The sequence below is a fragment of the Phacochoerus africanus genome, chromosome X, assembly GCF_016906955.1.
Source record: "Phacochoerus africanus isolate WHEZ1 chromosome X, ROS_Pafr_v1, whole genome shotgun sequence".
Classification (NCBI taxonomy): Eukaryota; Metazoa; Chordata; class Mammalia; order Artiodactyla; family Suidae; genus Phacochoerus; species Phacochoerus africanus.
Window position 1 is genome coordinate 105,039,371 of NC_062560.1, and position 20,840 is coordinate 105,060,210.

Genomic DNA, 20,840 nt, shown 5'->3' on the forward strand with positions numbered 1-20,840 from the left:
GAGGATTCAAACAGAAAGGGAGATAAAAATATGTCCTCCTGGAGTTCCCGTCGTGGCTCAGTGGTTAATGAATCCAACTAGGAACCATGAGGTTGCGGGTTCGATCCCTCACATCGCTCAGTGAGTTAAGGATCCGGCCTTGCCGTGAGCTGTGGTGTAGGTCTCAGAAGCGGCTCAGATCCCACGTTGCTGTGGCTGTGGTGTAAGCCGGCAGCTACAGCTCTGATTAGACCCCTAGCCTGGGAACCTCCATATGCCACGGGTGTGGCCCTAAAAAGACAAAAAAAAAAAAAAATGTCTTCCTGACTGACAATGGACCTAAACATTTTATTATGTTTATATGGTTTTGGTTTTAATTATGAAATATTTCATGCATATGGGAAATAACAGATAATCATTGATGAGCTATATTTTGATTAGAATAATTTTTGTTTAGGGGCCCAGCTCACCCTCCCTTCTTCCCAGCATTGGCTGCAGAATTAAAGAAAATGGCTCTTAAGTGCTATATGACACAACATCAAACTTGACACTCTTTCTGCCAATGAGAAATCTTAGGGCTGATTCAAAGGCATCGCAAGAGTTCATCACTTTCTGGCCCAGCTTTTGAAATTGTTTCATTGACTGTGACTGGATCACTGAATCCATTAGTTTTTTCCATTATGAGTTGTGCTAAAATCCCATGTAAAATGAGTTGCAAGTCAAGACAGGCCCCTGACAACCTAAGATGATTGATGGAAATACGTGGGTGAATAGCAGAGAGGGAGGCTGGGAAGAACAACGATTCTGTTATTTGTTAAGTGGATGATGAGGACTGGGAGTCAAGAACCAATAGCACTTACTCGTTGACACTTAGATAGCAGCTTTTGTAATTTTTTAAAGGAGAGTTTCAGCTGTTATTTCCATTTATTTTCAGTGCATCCTCATGAGATGAGCAGGGCAGGTATTAGTTCTACTAACTTACAAATGACAGACCTGAACCAGTGAGGTAACTGGCCCAAGACCACACAGCAAATTAGGGACTGGACCATATAAAAACCTATAGTAGGAGTTCCTGTGCTGGCGCAGCAGTAACAAACCCGACTAGTATCCATGAGGATGGGGTTTGATCCCTGGCCTCTCTCAGTGGGTTAAGGATCTGGCATTGCCATGAGCTGTGGTGTAGCTCACAGATGTGGCTTGGATCCCACATTGCTGTGGCTGTGGTGTAGACTGGCAGCCACAGCTCTGATTTGACCCCCCCACCCCCAGCCTGGGAATTTCCATATGCCAAAAGTACAGCCCTAGAAAGACAAAAAAAAAAAAAAAAAAAAAAAAAAAAAAACCATAGCAGTGCAAAAGCACCATGAAATAATTTTCAAAATAATATTAACATCAGATATCATTTATCAATTGATCACAGACTTCACTGAGAGTTAAACATTTGGCACATGTTCATTTAATCCACCCAACAATGCTTTGGGGTAGGTACAATCATATCAATGGTTAGTGGTATGGAAATGAGGTTTGGGGCGTTTAGATAACCAGCCCAAGATCAGTAGTTTGACCTTGAAAATAAACTCCAAACTTTTCCACCTCCATTGCCACAACTCAAATCCAGACTATGATTGTCTCTCATCTACACTGCAGGAAAACATCCCAAATGTTCTCCCTGCTTTCACAGATCCCCCCTCAGATCTACTGTCCATACACCAGGCAGAGAAATCTCTTAAAAACATAAATCATCTCATGGAATAACCATGATCAAAATCCTTCCATGATTTCCTCCTATGGTCCTTAGGATAAAATCTAAATTCCTTACCAACATTCTACAAAGTCCTCCATGGTTGGGTCCGTGCCTCCTTCCAGGCTTATCTTGTACCCTCCTCCTACTGGCCACAATAATGCCAAGCTAGCCTTCTTTCAGCGCCTCAAGGACATCAAATGCTGTCCTCCATCTGGGCCTTAGCAAGTGCTATTCTCTCTGCATGGGATGCTCTGCTACTCTCAGGCATCAGCTCAAATGTCACATCATCAGATAACTTTCCACTGATCTAATCTAAGTTAAAACCTCCTTGTCACATAGTCTCACAGTACCCTTATACATACCTCCCCGCCTCTTACTACTTAGAACATGGTAAACACACACTAGTCTGAGTCTTTTATTACCATTTGCCACCAATACTAGACTACAAGCACCATAAGGACAGAGATCATATCTGTTTTGCTCACTGCTGTATCCCAGCACCTCAACAGTGTTCATTATACAAGAGGAACTCAAAATTTTATTTGATGAATGAATAAATTAAGGAATGAATAAGGAAAAATTTTCAGCTCCTGAGCTCCAGTCCTTAACTGTATATCTTGATATTAAAAGGGTCTAAAAAGCACCCCCTTACCCCAACCCATCTCAGTACTTCTCGAGCCATTTCTGACATTGCTATGGAAGGGTGGTTTGCACTTACAGTTGCAAAAACGAATTTTCCACAATACATGTGTTCATATGTTAATGCCTGCATTTGCAAGCCTCTATAGTCAAGTAGGATCAAATGTTGATAATGAGTGTTTTCTTTGCCAGCGTTTAGATACATGCCATGTAATTGCAAAAATAACTAGTTAGACTATCGGGAGGCAGTATACCCTTGAGAGCAGAACAAAATGTTCAAGGGAATTAACCCAAAGATGGTAATTAAACCATGGAGTCATCAGCTGAAGGGCTGACACCTCGTTCTGATTCTTGAGCCTGTGAGCACTCACTGTGGTTTACTAGAACCCAAGATCAAGGGATATTCAAGGGGCTGGGGAGCTGATCTATACGGACCCAGGAAAGATAGATCTGGCTCTACCCCACACCCACACCACCACCTCCATCCTTTATCTTAATTCTTCCTTTCCTACATCCCCAGTTTAAATACAAATAGCCAACTTAAGGGCAAGACCAGGGAAGTATCTGCCTGTATGGTGGGCTTTGAAGAGTCCACCCTTCCTAAGTTTTCATCATTAAGATCACTCCTTTGGGATTATCTGGATATGTATGTATTTTCACTAGGTTAAGGTCTTACTCTCTGTGGAGAGGAAGTCATAAGCTAAACTTCTGGTTGTCAAACAGGATGGAGAAGGAAAATGGGAACAGGGACTGATAATGTCCCCTTAGGGGGACATTTGCCTCTGTTTTCAGGCATTTGGGGCAGTCACAGTTGGCAGGTGGTGGTGGTGCTCCCTAGCATCTAATAGGTAGAATTCAGGAATGCTGCTAAACATCCTACAGTGCACAGGCCAGCCTCTCATGACAAAGAATTATCCAGCCCAAAATGTCAAAAGCACCAAGGTTGAGAAACCCTGAACTGACTCATTTGCAAATATTCATTTATTAGTCCATAAACAACTCCTACACGGAGCAGATTCCTGTAGAAATGCAAGCTGGAATGGGTATATTTTGATCAGACGGTTGGAACAGAAAGGAGGACCAGTAAATCTGAGAGCAGTGCCAGTGACAGACTGGGGGAAAGACCAGAAGCAGGTGACCTACTCTCATAGTCTGAAAGAGAAGGACTAGAACCTGACCTGCAGATGAACAAGAAATAGGACCACTGCCCCCATGCTGTAGAGGTAGATCTGATGAAGCATTACAAAAGAATGGGATAGGGGAATGTGGCAAGGATGGTTTGAGTGTTTGTGACAGGAACAAGAGCATTAGGAGAACAGGGGCAAGAGGAGCAGATGTGTGATGGAGGGTGGGAGTGGAAAAATGATGCACTGAGTGTGTGGTGCTGTAAATGCCTCTAGATGAGGCTACTCTATGAGCAGTCAGAAATGTGGTTCTGGAACTTAGGAGTGTGCCTGAAGCTAGAGGTACATACTTGGAATCATCAGCACATAAGTAGTGAGATGAGATCCCCCGCCTGACAGACACCAGGAACTCCACTGATATTTGTTGAATGGAGAAAAAAACATTTAGAGTGAGGAGAGAAGAGGACCAAGGACAGAAATATTTGGACACATCTTCATCAAGGGAGTGGACCAAGAGGAAACTGAAAGGGAGCAGTAAGGAAGGTTGAATCAACAGAGCTTATTGCTCTTGAAACAGGAGAAAGGAGTTTAAAGGGGCAGGGGATTGGCAAACAATATCAAATGGTGCTCAGCAGTCAAGTCAAATGATGCCTGTGAATAGAGTTGGATTTGGCAGTGAGCAGTCATCATCCAACTCAAGAGGACAGGTTCAGTAAAGTGATGCAGGTTCAGTAAAGTGATGCAGACAGAAGCTAGGTTGCAGATGCAGAGGGCTGCGAGGTCCTCATCATGCCATTATTAGTGATGATGGTAAAGAAGGAGTTAGGATGGTAGTTTATGGAGGTGGCAGGGATTCAGGGGGAGTTGGAATCTTACAGCAGATTTTTAGCCTCACAGGAAGAAAGCCACATAGAGAAAATAAAGGCACACACTTGAATAGAGATTAGCCATTATGTATCTCTTGAGTATGTCAATTGTATTTTTGAGCTTCCTATAAAACTAAGTGGAGGTCATGTGGAATTGGGATTCAGTGTATCATATGGCACTCAAGAGGCCCAGCAGGTAGACTTAGGTTCAGTTTAAGGAAGTGGTCCCTTGTCATCAGGGCTGCCCTGCAAGCGAAGCACTGTTTGTGAGTAATGACCTACCTGTCACTGGAAACATTCAAAGAGAGGTAATATGGCCTCACAGGAAATGGCTCCTATACTGAATGGGAAATTAGACTAGATCTTTAGTTTCCAAACTTTTGCTTCTCAGATCGGTAAATATTTTAAGGAGGAAAAAAGGTGAGTGGTGTATAGATCGAACTAGGGAGTTAGCAACTTTTAAATTTTGCTACGGTAAGTGTATTCATTTTCTATTTACATAGAAATAAATGTGTGTGTATAGCATTATCATCATCATTTCAGAAGAGAAAGGACTCCACACACAATACCCAGACAATAGAAATAATATAGAGAAAAAGTCTCTTTCCTAAAAAAGAACAATTGTCAACCTTACCCCCTCCCCCCACCCCCACACACATACGTATTTCCCCAGACTGGAAGCTTCACCATGGACCAACATCACAGCTTTAGAAAACATTGGACACTGTGGTCTCCCATCTCTTAGATCCTTTGATCCCCTGGAATTCACTGTACTATAGTATTACCTGGAGAACCTTCTTGTGATATATCTCTATCTGTTCCTCCATAGCTATATTTTTCCTCTTCCTGCTTGTTTCAAACATGATCATTAAGTCAGCAAGAGACTTCAGTTTCCTTTTTTCCCCCGATTCAAAAGGCTATGAAAAGTGTTCTTTAAATGATATGCAATATTGTTATTCCAAGGTTTGGAGTAATCAAGTTGTTTGACATTTTTGTAATGATACCTTTTGGAATATGGGTGGTGTAATTAGCTGCCACAGTGTACATTGACAATACCTGTCCCGACCCTACAGACTTGGGGACTATAAATAAAAGCATGACAGCTGGCTCCAGCCTTGCCTGTCACTCACCGTGGAAGGGAACGCAGCCGGGGAGCTACACTAGAATCCCCAGGAATCCAGAATGTAGTCAGAAACGACGTCTTCAACTAGAGGAATTTGGTGTTTTGTAAGTAGGAAGAGATAGAACACTCCTAGGAAGCAGAGAACCATGATATTTCATATTGGGAAGGCACAGAGGCCCTGAGTGGGGACAGCATTTTACCAGAGAAAAGGCTTTATGTAGGGAGGGGAAATCAGAGGACAAAGTCAAATTAGCAGGGTTTCTTTCTTAACCTATTACTACCCAGGAGTGAGAATAGGATAGAGCACTGAAGGAATGTATAGAAACCATGACATTTAGAATGGATGGGCGATGAGATCCTACTGTACAACACAGGGAACTATATCCAATCTCTTGTGATAGAACATGATGGAAGATAGTATGAAAAAAAGAATATGTGTGTGTGTGTGTGTGTGTGTATGACACTGGGTCACTTTGCTGTATAGCAGAAATTGGCACGACACTGTAAATCAACTATCATTTAAAAAGATGGAGTTCCCGTCATGGTGCAGTGGTTAAAGAATCCAACTAGGAACCAGGAGGTTGCGGTTCCATCCCTGGCCTTGCTCAGCAGGTTAAGGATCTGGCATTGCTGTGAGCTATGGTGTAGGCCGGCAGCTACAGCTCTGGTTAGACCCCTAGCCTGGGAACCTCCATATGCGGAGGGAGCAGCCCAAAAAATGGCAAAAAGACAAAAAAAAAAAAAAAAAAAGAAAAGAAAAGAAAAAAGAAAAAAATAGGCTGGTGCCATCTTGAGCTCAGCCCATTCCCCTCTGATGCTTTAATAAATCTCTCTTGCTGTAAAAAATAATAATAATAAAACAAATAAAAAGAAAAAAACAAAGAAATGTATAGGGAAGGTGAAAGAGAAGCAAAGCTGTGCTACCTGGGTGCTCAGTGTGAAGTCAAGGGCACTGGTTGCTATGCAGAGGGTAACTTGGTGGGATCAACAGAGGGCAAAGTATGCCACAAAGAATTGGCAAGAGAAAAGAAGTAGAGAAACAACAGTTTAGTTGCCAAGTTGTATGTTAGGCACCATGTATTTTCCACATTCCATTTCATTTACTCCTCACTCCATGACAAAAGCCAAAAGCAAATCTCATTTATTACTTTCCCCTCAACTGGTATATAAGTTTCAAGAGGACAGGATCCTTTTTCTCTCCTGTGGCTCTCACTACCTATAACAATGTCAGCACATTATAGACGCTCAATAACTATTTGTTGTGTGAGTAAATAGCATTAATTGAATATCTCTTATGTGCCAGGCAGAGTTATAGATAGAAGCTCCCCATGAATGAACTGATTTTAACTTTCACAACCAATGCTGAGATAAAGAAACTGGGTCAGAGACACAGAGATACTAAGTAACCTGCCTAATAAGTGATGGATTTAGGATTTCAACCTATACGGTCTAACTCTAGAACCTGTCTTCGTAATCACTATCCCATACTGAGGTTCAGAGAGGTTAAGTCGTGTAGCTTAAGACTGGCAGAGCCATGACTGGAAGCAAGGTCTGCCCATCTCAGAAGCTGTTGCCCTCCCCTTTACACTTCATGGCTCCGTAAGCTTGCCAGGACAACTATTTCTTCCATCATCATTTTACCAGGACTAGTCTCCTGAGATAAAGAAGTGGGTGTAGTTTGTTAAGGATTCAGAGAAAGATAACATACATTGCCCCAAAGATCACCCACCAGTCCCCCACCTGCTTTCATTGATATTTGAGGCTGGAGGGGACTGAGAGCAGCAGCCGGCAGGTAATGAGTCCTGGGAAACCCCTGGTGGATCCATCCATCTAGTCTGGGAGCTGGGGATTGAGGGGAAGTCACTTTCATGCCAGGCAAATCCTGACCCATGCTGCCCTAGTTAGCTCTGGAGTAGGGATGGTGTGGAGGTGCTGATAAAGCAGTTCTAAGAGACTGGTTCATAATTCATTGCGTGACTTTGTGCAAGACACTTGCTCTCTTTGTGTCATAGTTTCTTTATGCCAGGGAGGTGTCAGTGGAACTCTCTGTTGAATCAGAAGAGCCCCACTTTATCTCTGATATATTGGGCTTCTTTTTGCATAAAATTTCATTTGGGGGAAGGAATTCTACACTGAAAACTATGCTGGAAAAACCACTGAATGAAATAGTATTTAAGGTCCTTCCAGCTCAAACATTCTAAGAACCTAAGGACATAGACACTGGCCCTTGGGTCAGTTCATTATTCCATTCAGCCCTATTTTCTGCAGCCAGGAAGGAGCTTGGGGATCTGCTGTGAGAGACCATCCCAGGTTCCTCATGCCCCTGTCCTCCTGTGGCACTTGTCTTTCGCATTGGGCTTTCCACTTAGGTTACCTACGTATGTTGAGATGGAGCAAGGGTAACCATGCACAAGAGTATTTACAGGCTAGCTGCCCCTGGTTTTATACAAAGGGAATAGAACACTTACTGGTTTTCTCCGAACACTCTTGTTGTTGCTGTCCACTGCCACGTGTCTGGCCATTAGATCACAGTAACCGAATGTTCCCTGAGGGCTGCCACTGATTTCTAATACTGCTTGCCTGAGCCATGACCAAAGCTGTGAGCTTAGTTTGGAACTGTCTATTTTCACTGGGCTCCCTCACCCCAGCTCACTCACACATTTGCATAAGGTCTTCTTTCGTCTCACTCTGCTTCTCGTTGTACATAGGCTTAAAGATTTCACTGGGTGCTCCTGCCTGGAGTCTGGGTTTCACATATACAATATGACTCCCTTCTTAGTTTTAAAACAAGCAAACATAACATTAAATTGTTTAGGTGTGTGTATTTGTATGTTTTTTAAAAACCAAGGTAATGATAAATATAAAATTCAGGGTAGTAGTTACCTCGAGGGGAAGGAGAGATCAAAACAGGGCGATGGAGTAGAGGAAGAAGACATAGGTAAAACTAAGTTACTAGTGATGCTGTAGTTTTGGGGTTGGGTGATGGTTTTATGAGTATTCATTGTATTTTAATTAATTAATTAAATGTGAACTAGTAATGACTAATTCTGCACCTCTGTTATTCAAAAACAGTGATTATAAGAGTGATGCAAGGGTTAATTTTAAACTAACCAGAATCTTAATGCAATAACATTCTTTTACTTTCTGTTTCCTTCCACTACATTAAGGGCTTTTTGAAACTGAGTGTATCATAACTACACGTTTGCCTCTCTCCAAGTTTATTTCTCCCTCAATTATTGCCTGAAGTTTAGTTAGGTTGGAATATTTTGGTGAAAATATGTTGCATTTCCCCACAGGCTATTTCTGTAGGATTCATGGATCCTCATCTTCCTCTTGGGCCTTGCATGCTAGTTGGTATAGATCTAGGAATTACCAGCTACCTCCTGAATCATTTGGGGTGAAAGGCCATGATTGCTTGTTCTAGCCATCCAGCCCTAAGACCATTAATAAAGATGGGTTCTTTCTAGGGTTCCCAGATAAAATTCAACTTCTTCAGTTAAATTTGAATTTTTGTCCTTTTATTTATTTATTTATTTATTTATTTATTTATTTTGTCTTTTTAGGGCCGCACCTGTGGCATACGGAGGTTCCCAGGCTAGGGGTCTAATTGGAGCTGTAGCTACTGGCCTACACCACAGCCACAGCAATGCAGGATCTGAGCCATGTTTGCAACCTACACCACAGCTCATGGCAACGCCAGATCCTTAACCCACTGAGTGAGGCCGGGGATTGAACTCGCAACCTCATGGTTCCTAGTCAGATTTGTTAACCACTGAGCCACAACAGGAACTCCTAAATTTGAATTTTAAATAAACAATTTTTTAGTATATGTATGAATTTTAGGCATAGTTATACCAAAAAATAATTTGTTATTTATCTGAAATTCAAATGTAATTGGACATTGCTTATTTTTATTTACTAAATCTGCAAACTCTATCTCATTTCAGCCAATAAGTATTCTCCAATGCCACTGCTGGGTTTGAATCCCAGGGAGTGTGAGTTTTGGAGCTGGACAGACTCAGACTCAAATCCTGGCTCTTCCATTCAAAAGAGAGAATATTATTTTCTTTGCGTCAGAATGCTTATCTATTAAATAGTAGCAATACTTCATGAGGTTGTTGGTAATATTAACAGAGAATATTTGTATAGTACTTAGCACAGGCTCTGTTACCTACTAAGTACTCAATAGCTATTATTATTATTGTCAATTTTACACAGAACATTATGTGCACTGGCCAAGATTTGACCTAATATTACCAAATTCTACACTGACAGCATTAATTTGGGAGTGGGACTCTCCTTGGTGGCTCCTTTGGTGATGACCAAGACGCAGTGACATCTAGCCACTTCCTTTTTGTTGCTGAATACTTCTTTTGGCCTCCTATTATGAAGTGCCCCAGATTCATTCTCTAGTTGGCTTTCTCCTTTTAATATAAAGGCTTTTTTGTGCCTGTGTTTGGAGGTCACTTCGAATTCCTCAAGTTGGAGGCTGTTGTCTTCCCTGAAGGAGATGCTGGAGCAACTAATAATCACCTTTGAAATGCTACCCTCAGGCCACTGACTAATGAGTTTGGCTGATAAAAGAGAGCAGACCCTTCACATTCTCTTCTCTGGCCCACAAGCCTCATCAAAACTTACCCCTCTACTTTCCTACTTGTCACGGCACCTAATCAGACATGCTAATGGCTAAAAAAAAAAAAAAAAAAAAAAAAGATTCTATTTAATCCCCCTTCCAAGCCATAGGCTTTTTTCCATAACCCTATACCTGAAAAAGTAAGTCTAATACTGGCTTCCTAGCAGATAAGGGTGACCATGCAGGACCCCTTAAATCACATCACATTATCAGCTGCCTGTTCTGTCTGCTTTGCATGAATGGAAGGGAGCAGTAGTGCAAATAATCTAAAGATCATTTCCACTTGGTTTGGGAATGGACCACATGGTGTTGTTGTAGCTGATTTGCTTTGCTAATTATGTTCTACTTAAACTAATATTGAGATTGGTTCACATGTTTTAAGTTCATCTGGGCCAGAAGAGGGAAGAGGTGGTAGTGGTGTAACCCACTTTGAGATAAAAGAAGGTTGAGCATGATCATGAGGGGGACATGAACATTCTATGTGTGGGCTAATAGATATAGATCAATGCAAAAGGATCAGGATAGAACTTTGCCAATTACACATTGGCAGAATAGGCCCACCTACCCCATGGGCATTGAGAGGCCAGTCTTCCCAATGGCATGCCCAGAATCTGAAATTCTCTTCATTAATAGCCTACATAAAGGGTTTTAGGCATAACATAACTACAGTTAAAGTGTTATGTAACTTAAGAGAACTAACACATTTCCTAGAAGACACATTAGCAGCTTACCCGACTAAATCATCAGTCACTATTATCACCTAGTAGGAAAAGCACTGAAGGGGTGGGACATAAGACAGTTCTACCTTGGTGGGGCCTGGGATCATTAAGAGGTGCCTTGGCAGCTATCATGGAAGTACAGGCCTTGGGGTGGGCAGGGAGGGTTTCTGAAGGAGGGTAAGGCAGCCTTCACCTCTTTCCTTCCCACATTTCTTAGCTTCTTGTTCATGTAGACATAAAGAATATGCAACTGCATCAAGTAAATCCTTCCCTTTCTTTTCTCTTCCTGTTGGGCAACTGACTTTCAAGGGCTTCTAGTGATTTCAGAGATCTGGGTTTTCTTTTGAGGCATGTCATTTACAATGTCATTGTATTTCCAACCCTATGAGCTGCAGCAAAGGACCATAGGGTTATTGACATGGCTTTCTCTTTTTCTCATTGCAGTCTGCTCCCAGTTTTCGAGAGGGGTGTATGCCATTTTTGGATTCTATGACCAGATGTCAATGAACACCCTGACCTCCTTCTGTGGAGCCCTGCACACATCCTTTGTCACACCCAGCTTCCCCACCGATGCAGATGTGCAGTTTGTCATCCAGATGCGCCCAGCCTTGAAGGGCGCTATTCTGAGTCTGCTGGGTCACTACAAGTGGGAGAAGTTTGTGTACCTTTATGACACAGAAAGAGGTAAGAAGAGGCATCTGCTCTCCTCTTTGAATATTCATGTAACAGTGGTGTTCAGCCTTCCTCCTATTTGTGCCCTTTTCTTCCAATAAATAAAACCCCATACTCTTTTGAAATTGTAATTAATATTCAAAATGCATTGAAGGGTAAGACCAAAAATAATCAAAGCAATAGTAATTTTAGAATCAAATTTTTCAAACTATATATGTCCTCCCACCCCTGACTTTGAAAAAGGGTTTGGGATATCCTCCTGGCTGAGTCACTGTTGTTGAAAAAGAACGCTTCCTCCTAAAATAATTTGTCTGGTCTAAACTACACAAAGTAAAAGCAGCTTAGTCTAAAATAGAGAGAGGCCCAAGCTGGAAAGTTTTTGGAGAATTAATCCTGTCAGAGACTATAATTATCCTCATTTCATAGATGAGAAAACTGAAGCCCAAAGAGGAAAAGTGCTTTTTCATGCAGTTAGTTTAGCTACAGAGCTGGGACCGGTATCAACATTTCCCACTTCCAAGCTTGTTCCATCAGATCACATTAGGTCCTCAGCTGTGGGGCAACAATTATCCAATGGAAATAATGAACAAACACTGGCTAACCTGGGTTTTGAGGATGGATGGTTTTTCTTAACACTGACACATATTATATTGAATCTATTGAGGATATATTCCTATTTAGGACCTATCGAAAGAGTCTCAAAAATTAAGGGTCTAACCTTAAATAGTATACAGTTAGGGGTACACATAATAATTCAGCTACATAGACTTGTCTAAAACCCAGTTATCTTTGAGGGGTTCCTCAGTAAAGCCAAAGGATCCCATCACCATGAGATGCCAAAAGATAACCTTACTTGATGCCTTGTTTGCTTGTAATCCTGGTTATATACAAGGAATGGCTCTCTCTGACTCAGAGAAAGAGGGAGCAAACAGAAAGCCTCTCTGCCTGCAAGGTCCTTGGAAATGATGTGGTGATAGGTAACAACTCGAAGGGCCATTTTTTTAGGAATTCAGAGTACTCCATTTAACTCTCATTTTGATGCATTGTCAAAGCCTGTCCAGAAACACTAAGGCCTGCAGTTGCTTATGGTACTTATCTCCAAAATATTTTCAAATTTCATAAAACCAAAGCAGGAAAGCTGAGTTATAGTTCAAACTCTGCCACTAACTAGCTTCCTGACCTTGACCAACTCACTGAAACTCTCTTGGCCTTGGTCTCCTCACCAAAGCTATGGCCCTTCTTAATGTAATATTCTATGATTTTTTTTGAAATATTATACCAGCACAGGATACTTTGTATCTTGCTACTAATCCTAAATTATATATTATAAGTTAATTAGTCAACAAATCTACAAGCTACTATCAACCCTCAATGGTTTATTCACATCTTGTGATGGATGCTTTTAGAATATAGTTCCAATGGGGGTAGACAGAAAAGGACATTCATGAAACAATTCATGAGCAACATGGTACAGTATCACATTGAGTGCTACACTACAGATTCTGCTATGAGAATGTGAAAAGTTAGCACTCCAAGCAGGTAGAGTTCTCAGAAAAGGCTGGCTAGAGGAGATAGGCCTTAAACGATGTATAAGTTGTAGATTGGAAGAGAAGAGGGAGATAGAGTTTTAGGAAAGAGGAAAAGAACATAAACAAAGGGCAGAACCAGGAAGGAGCACTGTGTGTTCCTGCAGATCTTTGTGACGAGGGGGGTACCCAAATAGTTTGAATTTGCTAAATTTTAATGCATTTCATTTCTTTCAAACACTGAGGATGAATTAGCCTATTTCCCTGTACTATGTACAGTGTAATCTAGAGCATAACAAGCTAATCTTTAGAACCGAGGTTTGTAAATTAGACACCTTCTCTCATGAAACGTTTTTAAAACTAAAAATCATTTCTGCTAATACTGCAACCTCTCATTTATTGAAAAGCAGGAAATATAGTTTGTGTATTCTCTCCTCATCTCCCATGACCCTCCTTTCCCCATGAGCTCTCCATAAGAGGAAAGGAAGCAAAAGTCCATCTATGTCTATTTCTTACTCCTGCGTTTTTTTTCTCAAATCATCTCACTAAATAGTTTGCTCAATCTTATGGTCTCGGAGCCCAAAGAAACCTTTCTGACCCATATGTGTTCATATTTTTTCCTCTATAGCCATTTAGCTCATGGGACTAATATGCTCTGCTTAGGAAATACTTGACATAAAGTTTTATACTAACTGCCTCCGTGGAAAGCCTTCTTAAAACACTACATACCATAATCCTGTCCAAAACTTTCAATGGCTACTGTTGCCCACATTGAAAACATATAGCAGTCTATTCCTCAAGATTCGACATAATTATGCCTCAACCAACTAACAAACCTGATAGAAGGACATAGAAAAAAATAAGCAAGCCAACAAATAAAATAATTATACATTTAGATAAGGTGCTCTGAGGGAAACAAAGAGATGGATACTATTGGATAGGATCTAATTTTAACAGGATTCTCAGTGACAGCCTCATCAAGAAGGGGCATTTAAGCTGAGAACTAAAGAACTAGAGACAGCCATGTGAAGAACAGAAGGCAAGAGTTTCAAGTGGTGGAAATAGTAAGTGCAAAGGCCCTGTGGCAGGGAAGAGCTTGATTTATTTAAGGAACTGAAAGAAGACAAGTGTGGCTGAAGGGTAATGAGGTTGAGTGTGGCCTAAGATAAGGCTGTAAAGGTAGGCAGGAGCTAGGATAAGGAACATGGATTTTATTCTAACTACAGTGGGAAGTCATTGGAGGATTCTGAGTGGGGGCAGGGGGGGATATGACATAATATCATTTAAGTTTCTGTAGAGAATGGAGTGAGGTGCAAAAGTGAAGGAAGGGAAACCAGTTAAAAGACCATCGTGGTCATGTAGGTGAGAAATGATCGCAAATTAGACTAGGCTGGAGATGGAGAAAAGTAGATGGAATTGAAATACATTTTGGACACAGAACCAACAGAACTCTGAGACAGATTGACTGTGGGAGGTGAGAGAAAGGAAGAATTCGCAAAAGACTACTAAGATTTTGGCCTGAGAAACTGGGTAAGATGGTTATTGCTGTTCATTGAGGTGACTGGGGGTGACTGGGGGAAGGAGGAGAACCAGTCTTAAGGAACAGAGATCTTGCCCATCTCCAAGAACACCTCTCTTTTATCCATGTCATTCATTCACTGGGTCTGCTCTTTACCTTCCTAAGCACTTGCTCTCCACTGTGATAGTAGACAATTGGTTAGCCCCTAGATTTAAACTTTGTGCTTCCCCTGGTTCCTAGCACAGGCCTGGATGCATATATAGTGTTTTTTCAATTCCATTAGTGATTCATCCAGAATAAGCCCATGTCTTTTTCTCAGTGTTGGACTGAAGAAAGAGAGAGAAAAACAGAGGGAGGGAGGGAGGAAAGGAAGGAAGGAGAGAGAGGGAGAGGGAGAAAGAAAGAAAGAAAAGAAAGAGAAAGAGAGAAAGCAATTAAGAAAGAGAGAGAAAGAAAAATAAAATCCAATTTATAAATCAAACTATGTGGTACGGCTCTTTAAAATATTCAATAATGTAACTATTTTGTATTTCTTCTCTTTCTATGGTGATCACCTACTGCTTCAGTAATAAACATTATGGGGAGAAATTACAACTGCAAAGTATAATTTTAGAATATTTTAAATTACTAAGAGAAAAATGGGAGACAGAGAGAGACAGAAGGGAGCACCTATAATTACATTCAAATAAGCTAAATATACAAATGACATGACTCCACTGTATGAGGGCAGGGATGAGTGAGGAGCTGAGAAATGGGTTAAACATTTGAGGTCATTTAAAAGATTTGTAGCACAATCAGGGTAATTTTATCTCTGAAATTATGAAACACTGAATGAATTTCAAGGCTTTATTAGTTACGCCTTGATTTCTGTCTGAAAGAAAGGTCTGATTTTGTGTGTGCAGGTCATCGCTTTGCTTAGTTACAAAAATAACCACCTTAGTTCGTTTGCACAAAGTGGAAGTTTATGATCTTGATGTAACAGACATCAAACGTCAGCTCTTGGAAAACTGATGAGGTTGATTAAGTGTGGTATCTGCCTCCTTGGTACCCTCTCCTCCTTATCGACACCTTTTTAAAATTTACCCAGGCCTCCTCACTTGTCTACACCTGTCCTCCCTCGACACCTCTGTCCTAATATGCCTCTACTCGTCCATAAAAACTCTTCCATTTTGGGTGCAGGGGACCTAGCTCTCCGTGGTGCTAACGCTTCCCCCAGAATAGCAACACACTTGAGAACTGCAGCCAGACTCTCTCGTGCACCTGACAAACTCTCCTTGGCTTCAATGGGTACAACCCACAGAGATGAAAGAATCTGGCCCAGGCGGTGGCTCTCAGCTTAGATAATGAGATAATAGCTCTAAGTGCCCTTTGAGGCAACCAGTCCCTACCTTCTCTCAGTGTTCAATAAACTCCTGCTGTTTCCCGTTTTCAACCTGAAACTCCCTCCTCAGTTCCCCCGTAACTCTCAGAAAGTCACCAGCCTTCCAACAGACCTCTATCCATCCGTCTGCTCAAGAAGGTTGTGGCAGGAACATGGGCAGTGGAAAAGGTACAGTCCATCAGTCCACAAGGAATTATTGGGCTTTTCCTAGGGCTGTCTTGTGCTAGGCCCCTGGAGGGGTTGAAGCAGAATTCGGGCCCTGCCTTTGAGAAGTTGACAGTCCTGTTGCTGAAACAGCTATTTGTCTCAGGGGCCTGGAAAAATTAATTTTTTAACCCAACTGTTCCCCCTCCACGAATCACACTGGCATTCATTAGAGCAAGGCAGCTCATGAAAAGATTAAAGTGTTGCCAGAAAGCTAGGAAGGTGAGGAAATGTTGAAAAATCCTGACAGGATGAACAGAGGTAAAGAGATTCCCAAGACAGGAAGAAAAAGGCCTTTCCTCAGAACACTGTGAATGTTTTCAGATTGGCTGGATTTTAACTCTAATGAGATGAGTAGAGCTTCCAGTACTCACAGCTTCCTGTGTGTTGTCTTTTAGATCTACTTACATCCCCTCCCTTCGTCCCCTCCACACAGCTCTACTTTCCCAAAGGAGGCACAGACTCTCTCTGTGTCTCTCCACTTCTGCCTCCCTCCCTTCCTCCCTGATCCTCCCTCTCTCTCCCTTTCTACACACATGGACATGCCAGTACCAACCGGCAGTACCAGTCAACAACCTCCTATTATCATTGTCATTTTATTACCTTACTTTGATAAGAACAGTTGTCATGTTTTAAGCACTTATTACGTACTAGGCCCTGAATTTATGAATGATCACACTTAATCCTCATGGCATTCCTGCCTCTTTATAACAGCAGGAAACCAAGACAGAAGAAGATTAAATAAAGACACCTAGGGTCACAGAGATTGGCGTGCCAAAGTAATGAAACCCAGGAATTTGACCAAAGCCTGCCACATCCCACAGCCTATTCACTGGGCTGCTGTGTTGCTTCCCACACTTTGAACACTTGAAAATTGTTATTATCTCTTCCCTGAGTCTTTCCTTCAGCCATTCTTCAAAGGACTTATTTCCTAGACCCTCCCGATCCTAGCTGCCTTCCTATGGATATATGCCAGTTGGCCATTTCGTTTTTAAAGTCTGGGATCCACAAATGAACACAAGAGACACAAGAGCCTTCGGCTCCAGAGTCCAAGGGATCCAGATGGGCAACGGGTGCAAAATCCAGGTTAAGGGGCAGATGGATAGCAATATAGGAAATGCAGCGAGACAAGTGGGTTTGTCCCTGTGCACACTCATGGAGTTCTACCATGGGGACCTGACTCTGAGGGGAACAGAGCTCAAAGCTTCCTCTCTGGGGCAAAGGCCACTGCCAGAGCCCAGAAAGACCTGAGCCTGCAGGTCCTCATCACTAAGGGATTGTTTGGGATTGGAGAAGAAGAAAACAAGGAGAGACCACTAATAGGTTCTGACATGGCTACTTGGCAGGAAGTTTAAAGAAAGTAGCAGGTAAGTTGATTTTCTTAATTTTTTTTTTTTTTAATTATCATGGATTTTTTTTTTTCCTCCTCCACTTTAAGAACTGATTAAAGGATGTGCGAAGGTAACAGATGGCTCCAATTCTAGTCATGTCCATTTGCCTTCTGGGAAAAATGAAGCCAAAAGACTTTTTTTTTTTTAACTGAAATTCAAGCTACTTTTTACATCTGAATAAATTAGGGAGACCCAGAGAGTACATTATCCTGCGAGAGACAGATACTAAATTCCCCTGTTTGAGCAGCAATAATCGGGGTTGACAGTACCTGAGACATGTGGTAGTTTCTGCAGCCTGCCTAATCTATTGTTATGAGGTTTCAACTATGAGAGCGTCTCGAGGGCCTGCACAATAATAACAGGGAATTACTATTTGGACTGGGATTATGAATAAAAGACTGTACGTATGTCTATAATGAGAATTTCATTGAAAATGAAAATACTAAAACTGTCATATTTTTTAATGCTTCGATTTGCACATCCCTGACTGCTTTGGGGCATAAAAAGGGAAAGTGTGGAGCAATTTGTTTTCAGCTCTTGAAATAAATTATCATTTAAACACTTCCTCTCCACAAAGGTTATTAGCTTAGTAGCTTGTTCCTAGGGTTGGACCATCAGTAGGGGAAAAAAAAAAATCACAAGACATTAAACTACTCTTTCAAAAGCTGAATATTAGTTACTGTGGAAATTGTTCTCTCAGTAGCTTAACATATTTCGCTGTATCTCTCCAGTGCTGCAGATTAGACTGCAGCGACTATTAATAAATACTGTCATATTTTACAGCTGTCATGCAAAGCTGAAAAAAGGCTTCGTTGTGATTAGATCTTGTTTACTGTAATATTTCCAGCTCAGACTCAGAAAGGCAGTTTTCCTATAAAGGTATTTTCCATAAGTAGAATATTTCTCCATCAAGTGACATGACTAATTTTAATGTATTGTTAACTCCTTGGTGGCAGTTGAATTGACTTTGTAGCCAGAGATACATCCCTCTCCAGAGACACATTAAGCTAAAATGTCAACTTTTTTTCTCCTGGGTTGTCCTTCATATTCGGAGATGGTTCTTTGAGTAGTCCCCTCCCTGGCAGAAGGACAAATTTGCACTGGTTTATCTGCCTTCTTTTGCTCTGTCCCTCTTCTGACCGATTGCATTGTTTGCAAGACAGCCGGTCAGGATTTAGGGTAGGAATGATACTTCAGTGGGTTAGCTAGAAACTCTGCTTCCCGAGCTAAAATGCCACCGTAAGAGTGAAAGAAATAGATCTCTAGCCCTCCTACCGTGCATTAGCTGTTCGGAACGGTATTCACATCTCTGAATAAAGGAGGTGACAGCTGGCAGGCTTGCTTTTGCTCTGACCTTCCATTGCTTTTCATCAAGCTCCTTGAGGAATTAACCCTCACTAAGCTGAATATCTAGTTTTCAATGAAAGGGTAGTCCTTACACCATTAAGGGGGAGCTGGTTTGTCCCATAAATTCAGGGTTGAGCCTGAGAGGTCTTTTCTTCTAAAAGTTCCTTGGCAAAGAGACAAACTGGTGTGAATCTACAACTGTGACTTTGAGGTTCATCCCCTGGAGCCCCCTTAGACAACAGTTAAAGCCAAGACAGGGTTGCTGTGGAAGTCAAACAAAGGAATGCATGAAATGTCTTGAGCACCAAGCTGAACACAGTAACATGCTCACAAAATTTTGCTTCTTATTATTTTAACAGTGGTCCTCAATGGGGAGGGAGGCAGGGTGAATTTTTTTCCCCCTCCAGAGGACTTTTGGCAATGTTTGGAGATATTTTTCATAATAAGTAGAGACCAGGAATGCTGCTAAAACATCCTACAGTGCACAGGACAGTACCCCACCCCTGAAGAATAATCTGGACCAGAATATCAATAATGCCAAGGTGTCAGCAAGGTCAAAGGACAAATGGTTGCAAGTGTTCCTTAAGGGGTTATAATGAACCAATCTAGCATTTATTGTCTCTTACTGTGCCCTGACTGATGTTAAGAGCTACACTCAGTAGGACGTGGAGCCTTTAGGTTGGAAGAGCTTACATTATGGTCAGAGAGATGGCCTAAGGTTTATGCACATGAAGCAAAGTACAAAATAGTATATATAGGAGCCAGATTGTATAGTACAGACTTGAAGTACTATGAGAGTCCAAATAAGATAGAGTTCATAATAGGCAAGCTGGCCCCATCAGGGAAGGCTCCATGCATAACTCGGTGTTCTAAGCCCACCATCCAACTGCCTTCCCTAACAATGACCTTGCTTTGATTGCTAAGGCCAGGTTGGTATCTAGAACCAAAACAACATGGCATTCCCATCAATGCTCCCAAACGTCAGAGCTTAGGGCAAGAAACACAATTAAAAGAAAAACCAAAAAAGGAACAATGTTCCTTTTACTAAATGGAAAGCAATTACAGAGCTGTTGAAAATAGGCAGTAAACAAAAGGAGGGAGGGAAATACTGGCAAAATTCCATTTTCCCAACTAATCCTGAAGCAAAAGTGCAATTTGCAACAAAATCAGCAGTGCTCTCTCCCTCACTCTTGCAGTCAAACACATCGTTTGGCATCAGCACGGCTATGCATGATGCCTCGGCAGTTAAGTGTACAGAGGCTAGGAAGACGGAATATGACTGGGGAGGGGAGGGGGGCAGAGGTTAAGGTGCAGCACAACTCTCTCTTGCCCACACCCCTCGCCCCAGTCTCTGCGGAGCACCCGCATTCAGGGGAAAAAGAGGGGCACAAATAGAGACTCCAGCACTGCCAGGCTTCCTGGATCCTTTCCATTCAATAAGTTGCCGGTGTGGACTGCTGTCCTGCTTTGTCAACTCCACAAACGATCTGATTAATTCTCTGGTGCTAACTGCCTCAGCAGGGCTTCCTCAGCAGTAGAACGGAGGCTAATTAAGATCATGTCAGGCGAGGAGGCTGACAGGTTACGTTCTTGGGCTACGCTGAACTTTGAGAGGGTGCCCCAACTTCACCACAGGCAGCCAGTGCTTGGCCAGGCACTGCTTCCAGAACAGGCCTCTTATTTATTTCCGCCGATTCCTGTGTGAAGGGGCCTCCGTTTTGTCACGGATTTACATCCTTCTCCTTGGGGTAATTAGCTGCCACTGTGTTCACTTTGAATTGCATTATTTCAGCTTCCTTTCATTAGAATTTTTCGTATGCTTGTAAAGAAAGATAACAATTAATACTGGGGTCATTTTCCCTCCTAAATCGTGTGTGTGTGTGTGTGTGTGTGTGTGTGTGTGTGTGTGAGAGAGAGAGAGAAAGAGAGAGAGACAGAGAGAGAGAGAGGCAGAGACTTACCAGCATATAGCC

The 20,840-nt window shown here is 41.9% G+C and overlaps 1 protein-coding gene across 2 annotated transcripts in view; it reads left to right on the forward strand.

Annotated features, from left to right (window-relative positions):
• GRIA3 (glutamate ionotropic receptor AMPA type subunit 3) overlaps positions 1-20,840 on the forward strand; it is a 283,047-nt gene that overhangs the window by 65,453 nt on the left and 196,754 nt on the right. For both annotated transcript variants that reach the window (XM_047764735.1, XM_047764736.1), the window contains one exon: positions 11,272-11,511. In XM_047764735.1, the coding sequence (XP_047620691.1) occupies positions 11,272-11,511 (240 nt within the window). The remainder of the gene's footprint in view (positions 1-11,271; positions 11,512-20,840) is intronic.